Raw genomic sequence first — 26,344 nt, 5'->3', positions numbered from 1 at the left:
GTTTCTGATTAGTTGAAAAGTAATTTGGAAATGTTTGTGGATATGCAGGGTGGGTTCAGAGTTATATTAAAGTCAAAAGTGGATGGTGATTATAAAATATGATTGAATTACTCAGAAAATTAGGTGGAGGTGATATAACTCCTTTCGTCGCAATTCAAAACTAACAATTCGCAGTTTTCTATGTAATATTATAATGGGATTTGAGGTGACATAGAGTTGAGTAGATAATAAATCCTGTCATCGTAACTATAAGTTATGTTTTCTTCGTTAAAATTTCTCAGTTTTCAGAGGGGTACTGATTATATTTAAGCATGTTCCTTTTATAATTTTTGTCATATAATTATTTGCCCGAACTCAATTAAGATCAGTTTGTTCCTTTTTTTTCTTTTTTTTTGCAGTATGTCGAGCAAAAAAAGGAAGTGGTCGGAGGATTACGTGCGGTACGGGTTCACGTGTGACGGAACGGGACGGAAGTCAGTGTCCTCAATGCATGCTTTGCAATGTCAAGTTGAGCAACTGGAGCCTGGCACCAGCAAAACTACGGGAACATTTCAAAAAACTGCACGGCGAGGGGCAGTACAAAGACACAACGCTGGATGAATTCAAATTGAAGAGAGTCCGATTCGACGCAAGTGCTACCTTGCCCACTCTCGGCTTCGCTCCAATTGACAAACCGATCCTCACCGCGTCTGAAGTTGCGTACCTGATCGCAAAGCAGGGCAAACCGCACGCTGTTGGTGAGGCACTCATCAAACCGGCCACGTTGAAGATGGCCAACATCATGCTGGGAAAAGCTGCTGAAAACAAGTTGTTTCTTGTTCCACTCTCAAATGACACCATCAGATGCAGAATTGACGACATGAGCGACGACATCCTCGCCCAGGTAATTGCAGATTTAGTTGCGAGCCCGACCAAATTCAGCCTTCAACTCGACGAGACCACCGACGTTTTGAATTTGAGCCAGCTCATCTTATTTGTGCGTTATGTCAAAGGAGATGATATCAAGGAAGACTTTCTGTTCTGCAAGCCTCACAACAACGACGAAGGCAGCTGACGTGAAGAAGCTTGTGGACGACTTCTTCAGAAGCAACGGCCTCTCGTGGAACATGGTGTCTGCAGTTTGCTCGGACGGAGCTCCAGCCATGCTGGGATGCATCTCCGGTTTTGGAGCGCTGGTGAAGGCCGATGCACCACACATGATCGTCACGCACTGCGTCTGGCACAGACACACGCTGGCATCAAAAACCCTGCCTCCAAAACTGGCCAATGTTCTGAAAATCGTCGTTGAAACTGTGAATTACGTGTGAAGCCGTGCTCTGAATCATCGCATCTTCAAAGAGCTGTGCATTGAAATCGGCTCTGAATTCAAAGTCCTTCTCTACCACTCTAACGTTTGATGGTTATCACGAGGGAAGGTAGTGAGCAGTGTTTTTGCCTTGCGTGTAGAATTAGCCCTGTTTTTGCGAGAACACCAACATTGCCATGCAACGCACTTCCAAGAGTCAGAGTTCATCCTCGCCTTGACGAACTTGGCTGACATCTTTGACGCACTCAATCATCTCAATTGCCAGAAGCAGGGCGGTGGAGTGAATGTCATTGAATCTGAAGAAAAGCTGAGCGCTTTCCGAAAGAAGTTGTGGAGGCGGCGAACAGAGAACGACAACTTCGCGAACTTTTCGCTACTGGAGGAGTGCGTGAGCGGGATCGAAGACGAGTCTGAAGTTGGAGGCACTGCTGTACCGGGGGAGCTGAAGCAAGCGATTGCCACGCACTTGGATGAGCTGGGAAAGTCATTCGACGGCTACTTCCCCGACCAAGAGCAATACCCAGCATGGGTGCGGCAGCCGTTTACTTTCGACGTTGCAACGGCAGATGTCAACGACCAATACCTCGATGACCTCATCGACCTTCAGCAGAGCCAGACTCAACAACAACTCTTCGGCACAACAACGCTCAACGTTTTGGTGCCGCCAAATGGAAGGGTATCCTCACATCGCTAAAATTGCCCTTGAGATCCTCACGCCATTCGTTACAACGTATCTCCGCGAGCATGCGTTTTCGAAACTGGTGGACATTAAAACAAAGAAAAGGAGCAGGCTTGCATGCGAAAATGATTTGAGGGTGGCCCTTGCCAAAACAAAACCACGCATTTCCCAGATCGCCTCCCGAAAAGAAGAACAGAAAACGCATTAAGATGCAATTCTTCTTAATTTTTTTGTCAAATTTGAGGGGTTCCGCGAGTGTTCGGTGGGTTTCGTTAGGGTTCGGCGCCTTTAAAAAGGTTAAGAACCACTGCTTTAGAGCTTTTAATGGATCGGCACCAGCCACGAAAGGGTTGGATGATGCTTATCTGGGCCTTGATTGTTGGAATTAATTTGATATCTGGCATGTTGGAATTAATTTCAATTTGATTATTGGTATTGGAGTTGAAGTTTTCAATTTTCATCATAACAAACAGACAGGGGTAAAAATATCACCTCCATCTATCTTCGGTGGCAGAGGTAAAAATAAAGAACAAAGTCCCAGCTAGCACAACGTTTGTTGTTGTTGTTGTTGTTGTTGTCCCAGTGAGTTCTGGTTGAACAGACCAGCGGCACAGAGAAAGCCGATCAATCTCACAGGATCAACCCAGAGATCCTTCACATTCAAGATGTGTGCTTTTTCCTACATGAAGCCTGACCCGTGCATTATTTCATGATAGGTTTTATTGTATGTGGAGCAGCTTGGCAGTGGTTGCAGGTGTCGTCAGTGGTGTTGTCGAGTCTGTGGTGTAAAAGTTTGGATGGTGTCCACAGCGAAGGCGTGAAAGGTGAACACGATCAGACCTGGGGAGTAAGTTATTTGTGTCATGGATGGGTGGAGGCTTTGTGCCAAATAAACTGTTTGGACCCAAGCAGTTTATTGCGTTATGGTGATCTGGATGTATTTTGTAGTTTCTGTTGTTTGGTGGAGGGACGTTACAGAGGATGTCACTGTAGTGTCTTTTTGGTGTAGTTTTATTGTTCTAGGGGCCTGTGGGTGGTTGTACATATAGTGGCATGGGTGATTAGGGTTGGCATTTGCCATTGCGAGGAACTGTGAAGCGAGGACAGTATATCTAGGCTGGATTAGATCGGGGTGTGTTTCATTTTTACCCTGCGCTCGCGAAGCGAAAAGCAGGGTTAGCCATTTGGGTCCGTACGTGCATGCGTACGTGGTGTGCGCGTCTGCATTTAAAAAAATTCATTTTCTCGGCAACCATTGGTCTGATTGACACAATTTTACCAGACTCGCACCTGTGCCTGTGGTATTTTTAAAATTTATTCATAATTATGATGTCATCGGCCATGTGATATGGACGCTATCTTGGAAAAAACGTAACACCTCGATCTCCAAAACGGTTCAATGGGAAAAAATTGAAACGAGGCTCATTGTGAAGTATTTCCCATGGGGAATAAGATATGTTAATGATTGTCATCAGTGACTTCATTATGACGTCATAATTCGACAAGTACAACGCTTGATCTTGTCAATATGAAAAAAAACAATTTCTCTGCAACTGTTAGTCCGGTGGACATGAAATTTTCACCACAGGAACGCTTCCTCCTGTAGAATTTTAAAATGATAATTATGACATCATAGGTCACGTGATACAGGCGCCATCTTTGAAAAATTGAAACATATTGCACCTCTATTTGTCCGAAACTGCTCCATGGAAAAAAATTGTGAAACGATGCATTGTCAAGTACTCCCCATGTAGGCCGTGGGCAGTCCCTATGAAAAGGCCCTAAAAACACTTTTCGTTCCGAGGAAGGGGTGCAAGGTGAACTTTGGGCTGCTGGTAGACACGTATATGGTGGACATTGGGACAAAAGTTCTCCAGGAGATCTTGGCCCAATTAGGCACAGTGAGCTGTCGAAGTTGGGCGCCAGGGTGCGAAAAGTGGCATTTTCGCATTTTTGCCATTTTGGTAAACGTATATCTCCGCGAATATGCATCTTCCAAGCCTCAACTCTACGGGCCGTCAGATACTAGAACATATATCACGAATCAGAAGTATCGACCATGTAAACATTTTATTGTCAACATAATGAAAACTGCAACAAGGTGCATCATTCAGGAAAATAGCGATTTTTAAGGATTTCCTTCATTTTTACGAGTCTGTATCTACCTCCAATACCGACCGAGATGTCTGAAATGACTGAAGACAACAAGACGTACTACTATCCTCCACTTTTGGAAACATCGTGGTCCTGGGGTGGCCAATGTGGAAATTATAAAGGATGCAAATCGGTACTTTAGCCCGAGCTAGTCTCATGACGGACAACAGTTTCCCGTGATGCACAATGACCAAGTTTGTTCATCACGTTCAGTAACTGGGATGACCCTGTCAAATGACGAATGGTCATACCCAAACACAGAGACTTGGGTGTTTTTTTTTTTAACCTTTGGATGCAAGCAGGTGTCGCGCGGACCCTTCGGTTAACACCAGAGCTCGCGGATGGACCAGAACGGATTTAGTTGAGGCGACGACCAAACGGATTCGGCTATAAAACGCGGGAGGAAGAAGGAAAGTGGAAGCTGCGGTAAAAGCGTGTGCCTGTGGAAGGTGAACGAACCCAAACGGCAGAAGATTGGCAGGGAAATTAATGAACGCGACACCGAATTAAAATGTACAAAAATAAAGATTTATTCACGGACCCGATAACAAGGAACGCGACGGCAATCAATTAAACTAAATCCTATATTGGGATCCCACACACCTCACTTCGGAAACAAGACACAGGAATTAATTAAAGGAAAAGAATTGTCTCGTCGTGTAATGTAAAATGTGGTGCGTCCTAACTGTCCCTCGTCTTGTCCCCAAGCTCCGCTCGCGCGCCACCAGTCCTCGCTCCAAGCTCCAATCGATCGCACACCACGAGGTCCGTGCGCCACTCCAAGCTCCAGAAGCACCGATCGCACACGAGGTCCCAAAACGCCAAAAGCACCGCTCCAAGCACCACGCAGATGGCGAGCCAAGACCACCAGGACCTCTCAACACCAAGAGGAAAAGCGCAGAGAGCACAAGACAGCCAGGGAAGGACTTGCGCAAGAGAGTTCGAGCTGCCAGAGGAAGCTGCGCAAGCAAGAAGAGCCGGATGTGCAAGACTAACTGCTGGATCTGCAAGAGGGAAAATGTCGTTCGGCGCCCCCCGATATAGCCTTGCGGCGGGACGTCAGCCTTGGTGCGCCACCCAATCGGTGCCCTCCACCGAATCACAGGCCTCTAGCGTGGTCATAGCTCGTGGCACTCGATGTGGCTCGGCCTGCCGGAGGTTTTGCTGGCGGCGGCCGTCATCGGCGGTGTCCTGGCCTGGTTTCCTTGCCTGTTCCTTCCGAAGTCACTGTCAGGGAAGGGAATTATTTAATGTTGCGCTAAGGGCCTGTCTAAGTGTTTATGTTGGTGTGCATTGCCATAAGGGACAAAGGTTTGACTACCAGGTTTGACACACAGGAGCTGTTATCTTAATCCCTACACGATCTAACACTCGAACATCCTGGTATGTTCACAGGTATACATCTTAACCCGACAAATCGGACTACACAGAACTTATTACAAGTAGATTCCATATCGCGACAGTCGAAGCATGTTACCTATTCAGATCTACCTGGCTCTAGATATTGCTTTACCCTACCGACATAACACAGGATAATGTCCTGGCAGAGTGAAAATATTTTCAGCTCTACATCCTCGGGTACTGGAATCCCTGGTGTTGGTGTTGGGCTAGCGGCTAGGGTGCCGGCTTAGGATCCAAGGATCCTGGGTTCGAATCCCGGTCGATCGCTGAATTAACGCCAGGGGGGTTGACTCAGCCTGTCATCCTTCCGAGGTCGGCTAATTGAGTACCAGTTCACTGGTAATTCCCTGTTTGTCGTTAAAGGCGGAAAAAAGGGTTGGCGTCGGGAAGGGCATCCGGCCGTAAAACATTGCTTCAAATAGGGGACCGAAAAACAACAACCACCACGGTTCCCGAAAAAGGCCAACCCCCGCTTTGCGGGGAAAAATGGCCTCTAAAGGTGTTTTTTTTTTTTTTTTTTTTTCTACATCCTCGGGTACGCAGACAAAATCTTCAAGGGCTGGTTCATCACTAGCCCCAACAACCCAAGCTAAGAAGTTGTATGAAGCTACTGGGACCATACCCTTGACAGCAGATATACCAAGGTCAGATGCTAAAGGTGGCTAAGGGCACTAAAGTCCAGGAGATACATTTACTTCTGCCTTGAGGAACAAACCTGCATTATAAATAATGCGGACACGATCAGCATCAATCTCCCGACCTGATATTGGCACTGCATTGCTCTGACCGGTTGGTCGGCTGGATGAAGGACCTGCACCAGTGCCAATGTCACAGTCACTCATTTCAGCAGCACTTGTCTCAGACTCACTACTGTCAGATGATTCTGATGCACACTGACTGGCCACTGTTGTTGCTGTAAACGTGTCTGTAAACACCAGCAGTGGCGTATTCCGGCATCGTGGTTGATGAAAAATCAGTTGTGGAAACGTCTGCATCAGTAGAGATTTCATGCGATCATTCCTGGAAAAGATAAAATATGTTGGGCATTTCCACATCATTACACAACTTTATAATTTGCAGTAAAGTGGCAGTAAAGTGGCAGCATGAGCAAGCATACACACTCAAACTACACTCACCTCATATTTGACAATATGACACCATGATGTTTTTTTTACCATTTTTGTGAATGTATCCACAAGTTTTGTTAGCCTGAATACTTCTCCATTGTTGATGATTCTTGTCTGGATCACATCTTGGCACAACATTCTATAAGCTTCTTCATGCAAGATGCTGTGAGAAAAGAAAAAATAAATATGGTCCCACATGAAGAAATGATAAGGAATTATTTCACACAAGTGATGTGATATGTAGTCATACCTTTAATTTTGAGGTGTACTGACTGCTGGCCCTCTGTCCTTGCTGAGAAATCTTGTGTATTGCACAAAACATAATTTATGGTAACTGACTTCTGCAGCGACACAATCAGATCTCCTAGTGTGGACCAATATACTTTCATCTTTTTTCAGCTTGGCAGCTTCAATCAGACGTCCTGAAATATAATTTGAGGACTTAAGATGTGGGAGGAAAATCAATTGTTCTTAAACAAGCCAGAATGGCAAATACAAATGATCAAATTTGATTTAGCTCATAACAAATGGCTTCGGTACCTACCTACTGTGAGTGTTTCGGCTTGAACGAGTTTATCCCGCTTCGGCCCATGGACTCGGTTAAGGTTACGCGACTCTTTCTTGCAAATGATGCAAATACGTGGGAGGATATGGCCTTGTGAAGAGATTGGCAATGCCGATGTTGAGCGCAGACTCTTTTTTGGTGACGACAGCACACCAGGCTTTTGAACAGAAGCATCTACTGCAGATACTTCAGTAGCTCCCTCAAAAGTGTGCAAGCATCGTTTCTTACTCGCAAGCTGTCTCTTTTTTATCAGTGAACCGTCTGTAGCACGTTGGATGGTAACCAGCACTCGGTGGAATATCGGAGAAGTCAATGCCAGCATGACTGTGATAACGCGACCGGGCGATGTCACCACTTTCCTCGTCTAAATCTAACAATTTTCCTAAGCACTCGTGATATTTACCCCATATAACCCCAGTAAATGGACACATTCTGTTCTTGTACCGATGACGGATGCAAAACACACCATAAAGGCGACTTCTCGGTAGATTTTGCTCAGGACATGACCAAGTTCAGTCCGAGGTGGAAGCTGCCATGACAGTACAAGTAGTGCCCGTGTTTACAAAAATACAGCTCCTGATTGGTTGCGGCTGATACTGCTACGCAGGCTGGCCGACTTACCGGCCAACGTACGCAGTTAATCGCCGATTACACTTTGAAAAAGAGTGCGTGTAACTCCTAATTAATGCTCAGACTTGGGCGTTCTTCACGCGGAGAACTTATTACACAATACAGCGAATATCATTTAGACCATATTGTGAGTGAAAATAAGTCGCACCCTTGTCACGGAACGAAACGGAACGATAGCACGGAACGATAGCGGCGGACAGCCCAGGGCCTAATGGGGAATAAGACATGTTAATGATGATGTAATCGGTGCTTTCATTATGACATAATTCGACAAGTACAACACTTGATCTGATCAGTATGAATTTTTCGCTGCAATTCTTGGTCCGATTGACACGTCGTTTTCACCATAGGAACGCCTTCTGCAGAATATTTTAATGATAATTATGACGTCATATGCCACGTGGTACAAGCACCATCTTGGAAAAACCGAAAAACGTTGTACCTCTATATTTACAAAACTGCTCCATGGAAAAAATCGAAACATGGCTCATTGTAAAGAACTCCCTATGGGGAATAATTGTTGTTAACGGTGACGTCATTGGTGCCGTAATTATGATGTCATGATTTGACAGGGACAACGCTTCGTCTGATCAGTTTGAAATTTCTTGAGCGAGATCTACACAACAATTATATTAGACAATATAAATTTATGATGTCATCGCTTACGTGGTCTGGCAGCCATATTGGATCAAATAATTTTTTTTTAAACGTTCAAAAACCGAAGAGTTGCCTCGCGCCAAGTTGACTGTGCAGGGTAAGTATTCTATGAATACCATCTAGTTACCCCCCCCCTGAGGAGAGGGAATTGCATTTGAGTCCGTCGTTTGTCCGTGCAGAATAAATATGATTTTCTCTGCAACTGTTGGTCCCATCAACAGGAAATTTTCACCATCGGTGCAACTCCACCTGTATAATTTTTTATTGATAATTATTGTCATAAGTCACGTGGTTTGGCCCCCATCTTGGAAAAACCGAAAAACGTTGCACCTCTATCTCCGAAAGCGCTGCATAGAAAATATTGAGACATTGTAAAAGACCTCTCCATGGGGAATAAAATATGTTAATGATGATGTCATAGGTGCCTCCATTATTACGTCATAATTCGGCAAGTACAAAACTTCATCCGATCAAGTTGAAATTTCTTGAGCGTCATGTAGGCATTCATTGGTGGAGGGAAAAAAATAATATTGATGACCATCGGTCACGTGGTTAGGCCGCCATATTTGTTTTAACACAAAAGCCTTAAAAAACACTGAAAATACATCCTGGCAAGGGTTTGCAACCTCTGATTGCTCTTTTTGTTACTTCTGTGTGTGGATGCTTGATGGGTGTTGATAATGTGCAACCTGTGATGATTATTCTCATCATGTAAACTACATCAAATCTCATCATCTCATCATATCATGATTATCATCATAATCATCATCATTATTAATTTCAGTATGTAATATGTTTATTCAGTAATATGTTTATTGTTTCATTTGAGCGATGCAGCTTACCCTCTTTTTTTTCCAAAGGCCCTTAGTGATGGTATTCGTGGTTTTGCTATTTGTGGAATTTTACAGGAACATAACCCCTATAAATAGCGAGGGTTTATTTGCTATGTATATGTAATTTACTGGTACACCCGTTTCCTCGGGGGAGGCAGGAAGGGTGATCCCTCTCTGGGGTTTATAGATTACAGTAGATCTAGGGTTGGGCCTCAAGAACATCGGGTGTGCGTTCTGTTCATTTTCCAAGTTTCTTGTGGAGCGCTCAGCGGTGGGAGCATGAACACGGAGAGTGTTGTATTAAAATTAGCATTTGTACTTAACAGCTTTCTGAAAAGTTCAACATGAGTGTTCTCATAACCCTCCCGTCCCCAAATATCTTCTTGACTAAAAATCTCCGATTGTTCGCACCACCATTGATTGCACGAGGTCGCCAAAATTGAGGCTGCGGAGTCTCCGTGCAACAGACATGGAGGTTTAGAGGTGGGGGAGAAATGTCTTGAACACCTTGGGACAGATACAGTGTATGGTTGGGAAGAAATGACCAAACATGGAGGGCGACAAAGTATGCTCATGTGGAACAACCTATTGTGGACCCTCAGAACACATTCCTTCGTAATATCTGTAGAAAAGGCTCAAGGAAGAAACAGAGTGGTGGACTGAGAGAGGGTCCAGGGATGATGCCAACTCCTGTCCCACCAGAATGACAGTACGTCGCTGAATTCTGTCAAGAAGAGATAGGTGATAGGTGCCGGAGCACCAGCCCAAATCTGGCAATGAAACTCCATGACAAGACATATAGTGGCCTTGTATAGATGTAGCAGCTTGAGAAAGGTATCACCAAGCATTAAATAAGCAGCCAACGATCTTCCCCCAGCTGCCCAATGATAAGCAGCCAATAAATCCCCATAAATGATCTTCAAAAGGTGTGTTTAATCACGCCCAAATACCGAGTTTCCATTCATGCACTATCTTGGAGTTTAAGTATGTATGCAGAGTTTGGGGCCGTTTGGTTTTATGGTTTTGGAGTTACGGAGATGCACACAGTCTTTTATTATTATTATTGATATAATGTCACAATTGTAGCAAAGAATATAAAGGCATTTGTCTTGCGTTTTAATAATCCTTATTTTGCTAGTGTTTTATGTTTTTAACAGCAGCCATATTATGGTGTGGATTAATTGCTGAAATGAATCTCTGTGTTACAGCAAGGCCTTTTGCTGACAAAATGAAGGAGATGAGGTTACATCGTGACGACTTTGAAATGCTGAAAGTTATTGGCAGAGGAGCATTTGGAGAAGTAAGTGTGAAAAAGCAGTACTATATTCATAAAACGTAACAAGACATTCTTTGATAATGTACATAATGGTTGTTCTTAAATTTTGTCAAGAAAAGTGGGGTCAGTAACTGATGTGCTGATTGCTTGTAATTCTTCAAAAGTGAAAGATGCAAAACAAGTACAGCAGTTGCAGGTTGAAACAAAAGTGTTGGCAGGGAAATGGAATGCAAGGTGGAGTGATGGTTGGTGAAAATGGAGGTATGGAGGGTTGATATTATAAGATTGTTCCTTGCGAGATCACCATAATTTTGGGGAATAGTTATTCTTCCTTATGTTGATGAAGGTGTTCAGGCTGAGTGGCAACATGAAGCAACAGTCAGAGGAAAAATAGCTTATTGGGTCTCTTTAGAAAGCCCAAGCTCCCACCTGCTCACCTTTTTTTTTTTTTTTTTTTTTTTTTTTTCTTGTATACAAGATCGAGGCTCGTGAAAGAGCGAACATTAATCACACAGAAAGACAAACCGACACATAAAACATATAACATCGGGAGCGGTAGACAAGATGGGGAGAGAGGGGGAAGGACACAAACACAACATTTGAGAGCAGGGACCGAGAGACATGGAGACATCGAGAGATCTGAGAGAGGGCGAGGGCTTTGGGGGGGGGGGGGGCATGGGAAGGGGGCGGTGGAAGAGGTATAAAACATATGGACACTGCCAGGACTTCCAGGAAAGAAGTTTGAATTTCAAACAAGGTGGATCTGGGGTGAATTAGCGGGGGTAGAAAAGATCAAGGTTTTGGATGGGGGAAGATAAGAGATGGTGGTGAACAGCTGTTTTAAAGACCTGGAGGGAGGAGTGGGATTGAAGGGAGTGAGGGAGTTTGTTCCAGAGGCGGGAGAAAAGAGGAATGAAAGAGTGAAGGTGAGCAGAGAGCCGAGATTTCGGCAGTTTAACCATCAGAGGGTTGCTGGCAGATCTTGTGCGACCTGTAGGAATATTTGGGGGACAGAGCACAGAGAGAGCTGGGGGTGCAAGGCCGGAGAGGAGTCGGTAGAAGACAGAAAGACCACCTACCTGCCTGCGGTGAGTGAGTGAAAGGCCCTCAGAGATAGCTTCATCGCGGGAGATTCCAATAATTCTGAAAGCTTTGGTTTCAACAGCGTGAAGCCGAGCTAGGTGTGAGGCAGGAGCACCGGCCCATAGGGGAGAACAGTATTCCATTGAGCTGCGGATGAAAGCCTTGTATGTGGTGAGGAGCTCAGGTGTGCCGAGGAGGCCGGCGAGGGGAAAGGGAGGCCGGCGAGGGGAAAGGGAGGCCGGCGAGGGGAAAGGGAGGCCGAAAGGGAGGGTTTTCTTTCCCCTCGCCGGCCTCCCTTTCCCCTCGCCGGCCTCCCTTTCCCCTCGCCGGCCTCCCTTTCCCCTCGCCGGCCTCCCTTTCCCCTCGCCGGCCTCCCTTTCCCCTCGCCGGCCTCCCTTTCCCTTTCCCCTCACCTGTACTCTTTTATCACCCTTTGCACCGACTGGTGGAGTTGCCTGTATTTGTTCAATCACACTTTGCTGTAGTTCATCGAGACTGCAGCTCACTGCCATCTCATGTTATTTCCCCATACCTGCTCATTATGTCTCTTATTATTGGTCACCCATTTCTCCATGTTGATGTTTTCCTCCTGTCTTTCTGTCTCATTTCCACTTTACCCATGCCGGTCCCCTTTCCCGTTGTCTGCTCCCCCTTTCCCTTGCTGCCTCCATTTCCCCTTGCTGCCTCCATTTCCCCTCGCCGGCCTCCATTTCCCCTCGCCGGCCTCCATTTCCCCTCGCCGGCCTCCATTTCCCCTCGCCGGCCTCCCTTTCCCCTCGCCGGCCTCCCTTTCCCCTCGCCGGCCTCCCTTTCCCCTCGCCGGCCTCCCTTTCCCCTCGCCGGCCTCCCTCTCCCCTCGCCGGCCTCCCTCTCCCCTCGCCGGCCTCCCTCTCCCCTCGCCGGCCTCCCTTTCCCCTCGCCGGCCTCCCTTTCCCCTCGCCGGCCTCCCTTTCCCCTCGCCGGCCTCCCTTTCCCCTCGCCGGCCTCCCTTTCCCCTCGCCGGCCTCCCTTTCCCCTCGCCGGCCTCCCTTTCCCCTCGCCGGCCTCCCTTTCCCCTCGCCGGCCTCCCTTTCCCCTCGCCGGCCTCCCTTTCCCCTCGCCGGCCTCCCTTTCCCCTCGCCGGCCTCCCTTTCCCCTCGCCGGCCTCCCTTTCCCCTCGCCGGCCTCCCTTTCCCCTCGCCGGCCTCCTTTCCCCTTCCCTTTCCTGGTGCCCCACTCCTGTTCCCCTTGCCTCTCTCTCTCTCTTGCTTTGTTTTCTTACTTTCTAAATGTTGGAAGTTCGTCATTTTACTGGAGAATACTACTTTTTGTGAAGCTTTCAGTGTTTTGAAATAGTCTAATAGAAGGAAAGACAAAAGTAAACAAGAAAGCATCTGAAAAAGCAAAGCCCGTCCACGTCCGTTTGTAATCTGGTGCCGTCTTCTGCCGTATGCTCAAAATAACGAAAATGATAAAAGAAATAAAATAAAATGAGATGCAGCCTTGACCTTTGGGCTTTAGATCTAAAACATTATTTTATTGATTATATTCTCAGAACAGTGTCCATCGCGTTGAATATCTCATGATTTGATAACATGAGACGGTTGAATGGTGCAGCACGAGCAACTAAGGTCACCATGTAGTCCAACCGCATAATATCAAGTTTATTATGTGAATGTGAAGTACTTTATTTTATGTGGAGCACAAAGTGAGGGTGCACTGGGAGCAATCTTATTGCACTGGTGGTGGCTCAATTGTTTTGTGAGTCAAGCCCTTGTTTCCCACATGTGGAGCTCACTCCCGCCAAAAGGAATTTTTGCATGATTGTTAAATATTTACTTAAAGTATATTTTGGAATTATCTAACCGGCTGGCTCATCAGCAGGTTAGGAAAATCGACAATGGTTTCCTTCCTCCAAGTCTCAAGACTGAACTCTCAAACCCCTCTCTCTCTCTCTCTCTCTCTGCTCTTCACCCTCTCTTTTGCTCAAGGTCATCTGTCATCAGTTTGGAAATCAGCCAACATTACCTCTTCACACAAAAAAGGTGCAAAAACAGATCCTTGCATCGACAGACCAATCAGCCTGCTGCCAAGTATCAGTAAAGTCTTGGAGTCCATCATTACTTCTGATATCAAATCCTTCCTCTTCTCCAATGGCTTGATCTCAGATCATCAATTTGGTTTCAGACCAGGTCACTCTACTCTGGACATGCTGCTTCTACTGTCTCAACAATGGATGGAGGTCCTCAATGCCAAACGGGAAATCAGACCTTTCTCCCTTGACATATAACGTGCCTTCGAATACGGTCTGGCACCCCGCTCTGCTCACCAAACTCTCCTCCTATGGTATCCATGGAAATCTCCACGCATGGCTTGCGGACTTCATCTCTGGTCGTAGTCAACGTGTGGATCTCCCCGACTCTGGAAAATCCTCTCTATCTCTTTGCTAATGACTCGACTCTTTCCCCTCGAAGAAAGGGGAAAATCTTTCTGCTTTCCCTGCTCTGACTGAGTGACTGCTGACTGCTTTCCCCACTCCATACCTCATCCCTCAGATCGGCAGTCTGCAGCCTCCTCACTCTCTGCAGACCTGGATAAAATCAGACTGGTCAAACAAGTAGAACATGTCTTTCAATCCTGACAAATCTCACACTCTTACTGTGTCTCTCCGAAAAGACCGACTGGGGGGAACCCTCCCATCTACACTACCGGTCAAAAGTTTTAGAACACCTCAATTTTTCCAGTTTTTATTGAAATTTATGCAGTTTAATGTCTCAATGTACTCTGAAATTAAGCATATAACAAATAAACAATTGGAGATTAAAAATAAATCATAGAATCATTTTGTTTAACAAAATTTAATTTAAATTTTTTACTCAGCAAAGTAGCCACCTTTTGCAGATATCACCGCCGAACACACTCGTGGCATTCTTTCTACAATGGAAGTCAAATATTGTTCGGGAAGTTCTTCCCAACACTGTTGCAGAAGTTCCCACAAATGTGTTGCACTTGTAGGTTGCTTTGCTTTCCCCTTCTGTCCAGTTGATCCCAAACCAGCTCGATGGGGTTTAAGTCTGGAGACTGTGCTGGCCATTCCATGATTTGAAGCCTACAGCTACCGTCTTGTTCTTTTCCTCGAAGGTAGTTTTGACATAGCCTGGAGGTGTGTTTAGGGTCATGATCTTGCTGTAGGATGAACCCCAAACCAACTAGGCGTATATATATATATATAAAAATAACCACCTTTAGAGGCCATTTTTCCCCGCAAAGCGGGGGTTGGCCTTTTTCGGGAACCGTGGTTGTTGTTGTTTTTTGGTCCCCTTTTTGAAGCAATGTTTTACGGCCGGATGCCCTTCCTGACGCCAACCCTTTTTGCCGCCTTTAACGACAAACAGGGAATTACCAGTGAACTGGTACTCAATTAGCCGACCTCAGAAGGATGACAGGCTGAGTCAACCCCCCTGGCGTTAATTCAGCGATTGACCGGGATTCGAACCCAGGATCCTAGGATCCTAAGCCGGCACCCTAGCCGCTAGCCCAACACCAGGGTTTTGCATGGCGCTGCAAAATGCTGTGGTAGCCCTTTTGGTTCAGGCTGCCAGTAACTCTGTGCAAGTCGCCGACTCTGGATCCAGCAAAAGAGCCCCAGACCATCACTCTTCCTCCTCCATGTTTGACAGTTGATGTCACACACTGAGTAACCGTCCTTTTGCCTACTCGACGGCGTACAAAAACCCTGCGTGATGAACCAAATATTTCAAATTTTGATTCATCGGTCCATAAGACCTTTTTCCAGTTTTCAGTAGTCCATTGGCGGTGCTCCATAGCCCAGGCAAGCCTCTTTTTCTTATTTTGCCATCTTAGCAATGGCTTTGTTTCTGCCACTCGACCTGTCAAACCTGCAGCTCGAAGTCTTCTCTTCACAGTTGAAACTGAGACTTGCTTACTTTGACTAGTCGCCACGTCAAAATCCAAGATGGCCACCACCATATATATGTCTGAACCCTGTGAGCGAAATAGCTTGAGAAATAAACGAACTACTAACGTCCAATCTGGTGTGTGGGTGTATCTACGCATAAGGAAGAACGCTATTGAAAATTGGGTCGCCACGTCAAAATCGAAGATGGCCGCCGCCATGTATGTCTGAACCTTGTGAGCGGAATATCTTGAAAAATAAGCGAAGTACTAACTTCTAATCTGGTGTGTGGGTGTATCTCGGCATAAGGAAGAACGCTATTGAAAATTGGGTCGCCACGTTAAAATCCAAGATGGCCACCACCATGGATGTCTGAACCTTGTGAGCGAAATATCTTGAAATATAAACGAACTACTAACTTCTAATCTGGTGTGTGGGTGTATCTACGCATAAGGAAGAACGCTATTGCAAATTGGGTCGCCACGTCAAAATCCAAGATGGCCGCCTTGCGTCTTCCACGTTGTCAACTCGCATCACTTCACCGACGGGGGACCTAGGCGTAACGCTTGTTTTTTTGTGATTGATGTTAGCTCTTACACGAGCCTCGATCTTGTATACAAAAAAAAAATCAAAAAAATATTATGTAACACTAATTCCTTCGTCGTGACTGCAAAGTTACTGGAGGTTAAAATATATCGTCTTCTATATATTAAAGTAGCAGCAGTTTTGTGTCCATCCATCACACTACGTCATTGCGTCTATGATGTCATTACGACGGCTGACTCCACCGACCGACATTTTAATTTACTCGTAGACCCGCTCACTACGATAGTGGCAGAAATGGTCATTCGTCTTTGGTGTATATTATATAGATTACAGTCGATCTCTGTTCGGGTCTCAAGAACATTGGGTGTATTCATTTACCAAGTTTCTTGGGGAGAGATCACCAAGTGGTTTAAGCATTCGAGGAAGCACTCCATTGAAAACCGTTAAGGAACGGCTGGCTTGGCAAGCGCCAGCTAGCTTCTTGGTAAATGAGCACACCACGTCACCACGGTCTTCCTCCCTTTCAGTTTTCTGTTAAGCAGCAGGAAAATTGGGTTTCATTGGTGGGTTTCAAAACAAAACCTTAATTGGTGGTTTCAAAAGTCCGCTACGAGAAATGCCACTTTAGCGGCAGGAAGGGTCATGTTATTTACCCAAACCCTTGTGGGGTATATTGATTACAATAGATCTTCGCTTAGTTCTGTAAGTAAAACTTACCTCACGGGTGTCCTCCAAATTTCTTTGTTTAATGTTATAAACAGCATTAACAACTGTCTAAAAAGCTAATCATATGTGTTTGTTTTGTAATATTTTACAAGCCCAGCTACTCTGTTGTTAGATTTCCGGTCTTGTTTATTTCACAGTGTTCAAAGATGTACTGGTTTCTGTTAAAGTGCAGCTCGGAGCGAACGATAACTCAAATTTCACCAGTTCGTGTAGCCCATTACATTGTATACTGGGTACTCCTGCTAGTATTGTATAAAGAAATGCCGTGTGCAGGCACAGAGACGGGGTCTTGTTTATGACGTAGCCCATCGGGCAGAGCCGTCTCGAACAGTGTATGTATGTATGTATGTATGTATGTATGTATGTATGTCCCCTCAAACGTATACCAATCAGAGCTGATAATCTGGTCACATGACAGGGTGATGTGATTATGTCTGATGTCATTACGGCGGTGCTGCGGCTGTCTCTCCACGCATCGCCATTTTGATTTATTTGCTGTTAATGCCGAACATATTGTCGAACCTGTCATATATCACAATCGCCATGCTCTACCTTTACGATTTTCATTCAGTGTGAAACACAAACAAACCGATTGTTAAAATGACCATCAAATATCGAAAGCATCGGCGTTGTCTCTTCCAACAATACGCTGCGTATAGGCCTTAGGCGTTATGACTCACCGTCCGCTTCAGACAAATGAAACCCAGGTTTCTTAATGCAGTGGTATCGTTTCAATAGTATCGTTTTCGTAGTAATAATATTATAGTAAATATTACCATAACACTTTAATCCCAATGTCGTGAATGTAAAGTTGATGGATTGAAGCCGTGTAAAAGCGGAAGTAAGGAATTCACCTCGGTTTAAAAAATATATATATAATTTTCATAATAACAACATAACCTTATTATAGTAAATCTAATCGCAACACTAATCCCTTTGTAGTGACTGCAACATTACTGGAGGCTAAATATATATCTTGTATCATACTAAAATGCCCGATTTGTGTCCGTCTGATGAATTTGTGACGCAAATACATTCTGTCGTTACTTATCCAATCTCAACCAGACTTGACAGGATGACGAAGGGTTACATAATGAAGGTTGTAGCACATTCATTTGCCCCCCTCCCCATGGGGGTTCTCTCCCCCGAGTGGGTTTTCCCCACCATTGCTGCCAATGGGTTGCGTGTTGAGGTGTATAGCCATATTATGTTAGCTTTATCGTGGCGTTTACCAAGGCCGCTTCAAATAACAAAACTAACGATAATAGCATAATATTAATGTTATTACAAAACAATATTAATACCAATAATATCCCACCTCCCCAGGGATTTTTCCGGTGAGTCAATGTATATAAATAGCTTATCATGGCGTTTTAGTGGGAGCAACGGCCTCTACCAGAAGTAATGAACATTAATGAACATTATGAACCACAAACACGTATGATTAGCTTTTTAAACAGTCGCTAATGCTTTTTATAACACTAAATGAAGAAATTTGGAGGAATGCCGACATCCGTGAAGTAAGGTTTACTTACAGAACTGAGCGAAGATCGACTGTACTCTATATTAACCCACAAATGTTGGGTTAATAACATGACCCTTCCTGGCGCTAACGTGGCGTTTTTCGTAGCAAACTTTTGAAACTCGCTCCTGCTGTTTCATACGATACTGAAAGGGAGAAGTTCGGGTTGTGCTCCTTTACCAAGCAGCTAGCTAGCGCTTGCCAAGCCAGCCGTTTCTTAACGGTTTTGAATGGAGTGCTTGCTCGAATGCTTAAACCACTTGGCGATCTCTACACAAGAAACTTGGTAAATGAACACACACCCACTGTTCTTGAGACGAGACCATAGATCGACTGTAATCTATATACCCCAAAGAGGAATGACCCTTCCTGCTGCTCCCGGAGTCTGCGGGTGTACTAGTATATTAAAGTAGTGAAAGTTTTGTGTCTGGCTGTCATGCTCCGTCATTACGTATATGATGTCATTATGGCGTAAATACCCACTCACTTCGAGAGCGGCAGGAAAGGTCATTCCTCTTTGGGGTATATATATTAGTCTCTTTATGATCTGGTCTCAAGAACATTGGGTGTGTTCATTTACCACGTTTCTTGTGGAGAGATTGCCAAGTGGTTAAAGCATTTGAGCAAAACACTCCATTGAATGCCCTTAAGGAATGGCTGGCTTGGCAAGCACTAGCTAGCTGCTTGGTAAATGAGCACACCTCCCAACCCTTGTGGGGTATATAGATTACAGTAGATCTTCACTCAGTTCTGTAAGTAAAACTTACCTCATGGATGTCTGGATTCCTCCAAATTTCTTTGTTTAATGTTATAAACAGCATTAGCAACTGTTTAAAATGCTAATCAAGTGTGTTTGTGGTTATAATATTTTACTAGCCTGGCTATGTCGCTGTTAGACTTTTGGTCTTGTTAATTCAATGGTTACTGCAAAAAAACAACAAAAAAAACCCGAAAGCATCCGAAAATGCAAAGTCCATCCACATCCGTTTGTATTCAGATCTTCTTCTTCTTCCGTGTGCTCATCCTGTTATATATCAGTTTTAGGCCCATCTCTCTGGTTAAGAATGACATATATTCTCGGATCCGGATCTGAATCTTCACCAAAGTCTAATCATTTTGTCCTTGTCACATACCCAACCACTCCACCAAATTTCGGCCGAATGCATCCACAACTTTTTGAGATATCCTTTTCACAAACGGACCAAGAGACGGGGGTAAAAACACAACGTCCATCCACCTTTGGTAGCAGAGGTAAGAAACACTGCATGTTTGCCAAGCACCGCAATCACAATCCATAACAGAGAAAAGAGCAATTCACATCACAAAAGCATGGCGATCGTTACATTGTGAGAACCGTTATGAACGTCAAAATGCAGAGATCACCCACCACCAGAATACAACCAAACATTGACAACAATGTGTTATTACTTATTACTCACTTTAAAACTATGGTTCTGTGGCGGGTGAAAATGAGAAACAACAACAACAACATGCATTTTAAGGCCATTTTCCCTGCTAGAGCGTGGGTTAGCCTTGTGGTTCCCATGACAATCTTCTCCATTTTGCCATATTTTCTGCATCTCTCCTTGTTAACCCCCTTGCCCGCATTTCTTCTTCCACCATCTTTAGCCAAGTCTTTCTCGGTCTTCCCCATCCTCTACTTCCTTCCACATTCATTTCCATCACTCTTCTCAACCAGTCACTTTCATCCTTCCTCAACACATGACCAAACCATCTCAACCTGTTCCTCTTCACAGCATCAATCACAGGCTCGATTCCCATCATTTTTCGCAATTCATCATTTGTCTTCCTCTCTCTCTCAACGATACTCCGCACATCCACCGAACCATTCGCATTTCCACCCTTTCCAGCCTTCGTTGCTGCTCTACATTAATGACCCATGTCTCGCTCCCATAAATCATAACACTTCTCACACATGCAGCATACACCTTTCCCTACAGCTTCAACGACACTCCCCTCATCAGCACGCCACTCAGTTCCCGAAACTTCTTCCATGCACATCTCACTCCAGCAACCGTTGCCGAGTTTGTTCCACCTTCTCCATTCAGCATGTCTCCGAGGTAGCAAAATGTTTTCACACCTTCCAGCTTCACGCCGTCTCCAAGATGCAACTCAACATTTCCTCCATCTGCAGCTCCCTCTGTGCACACCTTACATTTGAATGTAGCTGCCACACTGGTTAATGACCCTCTCAGACCACTACGTTTTTGATGAACCCACTCAGCGCACATTGTACATTGAATGGAGTTCACTCCGACACCTTTCCTGCACACAGCACATGGCCACTTCCCAGTTCTTTCCACCTCACCACATGCTTTACCACTTGCCATCACCTTCGTCTTTCCGATATTGACCTTCAGACCTTTTGTCTCCATACATTCCTTCCACTTGTTCATCTTTTCCTTCAGTCCATCCATACTTTCCGCAATCAACACCAGATCATCTGCATACAACAACTCCCACAGTAAACCCTCCTTTACGTTCTGAGCCAGCACCTCCATCACAGCTACAAATAGTAGTGGACTTAGTACCGACCCCTGATGCACTCCCACCTTCACCTCAAACTCACCACTGTTCCCGTCCTTCGTCCTTACAGCTGTGCGCGCTCTTTTGTACATTGCCATCACTACTCTGATCAACCATTCCTCCACTTCTAACTTCCTCAATGCCCATGTCAATACTTCGCGTGGAACCCTGTCGAATGAAACCCTGGTGAAAATGAGAAAGGATTCATAAATATCGAGCAGTACAAACCCTGTCCTCATGAAATCTCGCTGAACTGTGACTGAGCTCCAGACGAAGCTCTGCCTAACTAGGTGATTTTTCAATCCTAGCTCCACCCATCTTTGCACTGTAATTACTTGTCTTGATAAAATCATTCTGAGGACCATTACAAAAGTCGAAACCTACCAAAATGGATGTTTTTTTTTTGTCATGCCAAGGTATTTTTATGCCTCCACTGACAAAGTCGCTTGAGGCATTATGTTTTCGTGTTGTCCGTCCGTCCGGCCGTAATAGGTTTTCGTTCCCGCGTTAACTTAAGTAACAGCTGAAGGGACCTCAATCAAACTTGGTACAAGTATCTATCTATAATTCCAGTAATCTCTGTGTGTCTGTGTGTCTGTGTGTGTGTCTGTGTGTTTGTCTGTGACCGCTGTTTCTCGACAACCACGGGTCCGATATACTTGAAACTTGCCAGGTATATTGCTGGGGACCCGAGGATGTGCCTTTTCAAGGTTTCATATTAATCGGACAAGTAGTTACCGAGCTATGGCGATTTCTTTACCAAACTCCGCAAGCCGTTCGCTTTGGACCAAACCATTTCATGTAAATAGAGGGGGGGGATTGTCACCGTACTCGCAAGCCGTTCGCTTTGGACCAAACCATTTCATGTAAATAGAGGGGGGGGATTGTCACCGTACTCGCAGGCCGTTCGCTTTGGACCAAACCATTTCATGTAAATAGAGGGGGGGGGATATAATTTTAGATATATATATAGTACGGGCATGCCCTAGTATATATAATGATGCAAAGATGAATGATTAGATTAAGGGGGTTAAGAGATTAAAGAAAGGTCAGAGTATGTAATAGGTTTTCGTTCTCGTGATTGAAAATGGCTGAAGGAATTTAAATCTAAATTGGTACAAGTATGTATAACGATGTAATAATGTCGGTGAAGGCATGGGTGCACGTGGCGATATCGAAGAGTGCCGTTGTATGCTGACAGGACCTGACACCAATGTAATTTTTAACACCAATGCTGACAGGACCTGACACAAACATACCTTGCAACAACTGTTGCAGGTTTAAGTAGACAGACAATAGACACAGACATGCCACACACAACTCCAACAGATTGAACAGACACCTCTTCACTTCATGATCCAACGTCAAGTTGGATCCCAAAGTAGAGATCTTGCAAGAAAGATGTGAATAAATGGAATCATGACGAGTCTTCTTCGGTTGTGCTCTTACTTCAGATTTGTTGGGATTGGGGTGGAAGACTTGTTGCATCCACTTAAAAATATTTGTGATTCCAGCTTTACATTAAATGAGTGGTATGGTGAAATGGGGGAAACCCATTCTCCTACCCCTCCACTCCCACGCTCTCCTCCTCCTCTCCAACGCTCTCCTCCTCCTCTCCAACGCTCTCCTCCTCCTCTCCCACGCTCTCCTCCTCTCCCACCTTCCCTCCTGATATTTTCCAAAAGTTGTATTTTTAATCAAACTGCTTGAGTGGTCATTGGCTTCATAGATTTTGAAATCCTAACACTGGTCACAGTGAGGTGTTTTACTTTCAGTCACTTTGCTGCATTTTATGTTTGTGATATACAATCCAGAGTAAAATTTTGTTTTGCATAATGTGTTTATTTTGGTGGTGTCAAATAAGATATATGTGGGGCGTTCAAACGTTTCTACGTGACATACTCACCCTGGTCTAATATGTCAACGTTTTATTTTCAATAGGTAATTGAGCATGAGATATTCTTCCCTGATTACTTGTATCGACGGGGGTGGTGGAAACTACCATGGCTTGTCTTCAACTATGTTGGTTCATTCGCAGAACCGATTTAACACCTCACGTAGCACTGTGAGAAAAAGCAAATGGTGTGTTCTGTAACAGGCAACTGGGAACAATGCATTATTGATATTCAATTTGCAAAGTAGAAACTTTTTTTTTTTTTTTAGCTCAACTGGAACAAAGTTCAGGGGAGCTTATGCGATGACGCGTCGTCAGTCAGTCAGTCCGTTCTTCCGTAAACACTTGAACTTCTTCTCCTAAACTGCTGAAGGGATTGTGACCAAACTTGGCGCAAATGATATTTGTTGTGTTGTGACTATAGTTTGTTCACGGCATTAAAAAAAAAATCAGGGTCTACGGGGCTTTACTGGGGTCAAATTGGATCCAGGTTTAACCCCCAAAATAAAAATTTGCTTTTTCCTCTGAAACTACACACACGCTTTTGATGAAACTTTACCACAACCTTCATCATCCGTGATGTACCCAAGTTTGTTTACGGCGGTAAGAAAATCGAAGTTTAAGGTGGGTATACGGGGGTCAAAGTGGGTCCAGGTTTTGACCCCCAAAATAGGTATTTGCTTTCCTCTCTGAAACTAACACACAATTTCGATGAAAATTGACCACAACCTTCACCACCCATGATGTAACAAAGTTTGTTCACGGCCTTAAAAAAAAAAAATCTGCCCCTTTGGGGATATATGGGGGGGTTTCCCCCCAAAATAGGTATTTGCTTTCTTCTCAGAAACTACACATGCAATTTCAATTAAACTTCACCACAATCTTCTATCACCCGTGATGTACCAATGTTTGTTCAAGGCATTAGAAAAATTGGGGTCTGAGGAGGTATATGGGGTTGGGTGGGGGGAGGGGAAGCCGTTTCCCCCCTAAAATAGGTATTTCTTTTGTTTGTTTAAAGTCTTATGATTATGTTAGTATGATTCTGCATGCTGCCCTGTCTTCTTGAAACCATTGAAATTGGTTTAAAATACCTTTAGTCATTGCAGTATACTGTTTATTCTACCAGGTGAGTGCCAGGGGTATTGCCCCTATGTTTTCCATTTATAAACTGTCGATTGCAAGTGTTTTTATTATCGCTTTTTTATGCATAGGTGGCTGTGGTGAAAATGAAATGCTCGGAGAAGGTTTATGCCATGAAAATTCTCAACAAATGGGAGATGCTCAAACGTGCTGAGGTCAGGTATACTGCTTTTTCTGGAAAAGTATGATTTCACGCATCTTGAGATTCTTTCATTTTTTAAAATACCATTTCCAGCTTATGAAGTTATTTATCAATCCATGTTAGCTTTGTATACAAGTTAGAAATGGCATTTGCTTGTTGTATGATACATTTTAATCGTGATATATCAGGGTTCCTGTTGATTTTTGGAATAGGAGGTAATTTAGTTGTAGATGATGCAAAGATGTACTGATTCGATTTTGGAGTCAAGATGTCAAAGGTCAGAGGTCATGGCAGGTAAAAATGTGATAACGAGAACAGCGGAAGGGATTTAAATCAAACTTGGTACAAGTATTATAATGATGTAATCATGTGGGTGGAGGCATAATTATAATCGGTCGACGTCGTGACATTGTAGAGTGTCGTTCTCGTTTATTGTAGTTTTGCAAAAAGTGTAAAATTTATCTTGTGATTGTTTTACAGACTGCTTGTTTTCGGGAGGAACGGGATGTGCTTGTGCAAGGGGATAGCCAGTGGATAACTACATTACATTATGCTTTTCAAGATGAAAATTATCTGGTAAGCCAATTATTATTTCCACTTCTTGAGTGGCTTTGTTGAAGTGCATGATGTAATAGTGTGACAGATTTTGTTGTGGGGTCAAAGGGCAGAGACCCAATGCAATGTATGGGATAGAAAACTTTGAAAACCAACTTTATGCAAACATTACTGAGCTGACATGAACAAACTCACCTCTTTGTCCCTAGGTGACTCTCGGATTTTACACAATTGCACAGTTAACCCTTTGAGTACGGGATTTTTTTTGATAAAAATACCCCCGGTACTGGATTAATTTGGCATTTTGGTACGGGAATGCAACCACGTACTGACGATCTATTTATAGGTATAGTCACATCATCCGTACACAAAACTTTTTCGCGGGTGCGGCACTGGACGTCATCCGTACTCAAAGGGTTAAGAAGCCACATTAAAGGCCATTTGTCTCTTTTTGCCTGTGTTATGTCCCCTAACATTTTTCATTATGCAAAGAAATAAGCAGTGCTCTCTGGCTTGTGCTTGGGTAGCATGTGGTGATTGGTGTGGGAGCGGCAGGAAGAAAGAATAATAACACACTTATCAAGACCCATACCTGGAAGAATCCGAACATCTCCACATCCATCAACAGAGTACAGCATGTACCTACCCATGCTTCACATCCATCCAATCACCCTGTGTTAGGCAAACTGGAGGAGGGTGGAGTTTAAGTCTTACTTTTACTTTCCTGAAATGTTTGTTCAATTGGCAGTGAGCATGCCATGTAGACGGTATCAAAGCAGCCGCCACACATTGTTACCTTCAAAGAAAGGTTGAATTATATTTAACGATGGAACTTGAGCAATGCAAAAATATGCGACTGCATTCATTATAATTTGTCAATTCTACTGGGCCATTAGATGTCTAACAGGAGAATGAGAAAGAACTGTTAAATAATTATATTATAATGGGCCCATATAGGTGCAAAGCATGGGGGTAAATAGTGAGGAAGGAACTGGATGGAAGATGAAATGAAGTGGTGGATTGTCTTCTCATCTGTTGACAAACTTATCTCATCTCATCTCATCTCATCTCATCTCATCTCCATCATCTCATCTCATCTGTATCAATACATGTTGAGGCCTCTGTGGGTTCCAGCAGGCAGTGCTTTTCCATCTCCTGTCATCCCTCATTACTACAACTGACCTTTTCTACTCCCAAAAACAATACACAAATCAACTCTCTTAATTCAAGGTAATGCTGTTTCTTTCCCTCTTCTCTTTTCCTCTTTGTTCATTCCCTTGCTTATGTCTAAATGTGCTACCGTCAGTACATTGCCCTTTTGCACTTCTCTCGCTTCACTTTTTTTCGATGATCATCAATCCTGTATGGAAAAGCAGCCATTTCACTTCAGGACTGTTCTCCGACATCTACTGCTCCTGATTTTAACTCAGCCTGGGAATTCTTCCACAGAAACTTGCTCTCTCTCATGCACAGATTCATCCATGCTCTTCTTCAGAATTATCCTTTCCTTCTCCGGGCCCATGGTACACTGAATCATGTGGTGAGACAGTTGTTCTGAAACAAATTGCCTTTGCTTTTGGAAGTCAAATCTGACCGAAAGCAATCTCAGTGCTTTCCAAAACGTCCACAACAAGTGTGTGTCCACTCATGAGAGCCAGAAAATAAC

General features: G+C 44.3%; 1 protein-coding gene across 2 annotated transcripts in view; it reads left to right on the top strand.

Moving 5' to 3' along the window:
* The window catches only part of LOC137435358 (serine/threonine-protein kinase MRCK alpha), a 318,221-nt gene that overhangs the window by 40,068 nt on the left and 251,809 nt on the right, over positions 1-26,344 (top strand). For both annotated transcript variants that reach the window (XM_068129069.2, XM_068129068.2), the window contains exons 2-4: positions 10,561-10,652; positions 24,053-24,136; positions 24,604-24,699. In XM_068129069.2, coding sequence (XP_067985170.1) covers positions 10,561-10,652; positions 24,053-24,136; positions 24,604-24,699 — 272 coding nt within the window. The remainder of the gene's footprint in view (positions 1-10,560; positions 10,653-24,052; positions 24,137-24,603; positions 24,700-26,344) is intronic.

The sequence above is a fragment of the Myxine glutinosa genome, chromosome 9, assembly GCF_964187855.1.
Source record: "Myxine glutinosa chromosome 9, kmMyxGlut1.1, whole genome shotgun sequence".
In the NCBI taxonomy this organism is placed as follows: Eukaryota; Metazoa; Chordata; class Myxini; order Myxiniformes; family Myxinidae; genus Myxine; species Myxine glutinosa.
The sequence above is the reverse complement of the archived record's forward strand: the minus strand, read 5'-3'. Positions and strand labels throughout refer to the sequence as shown.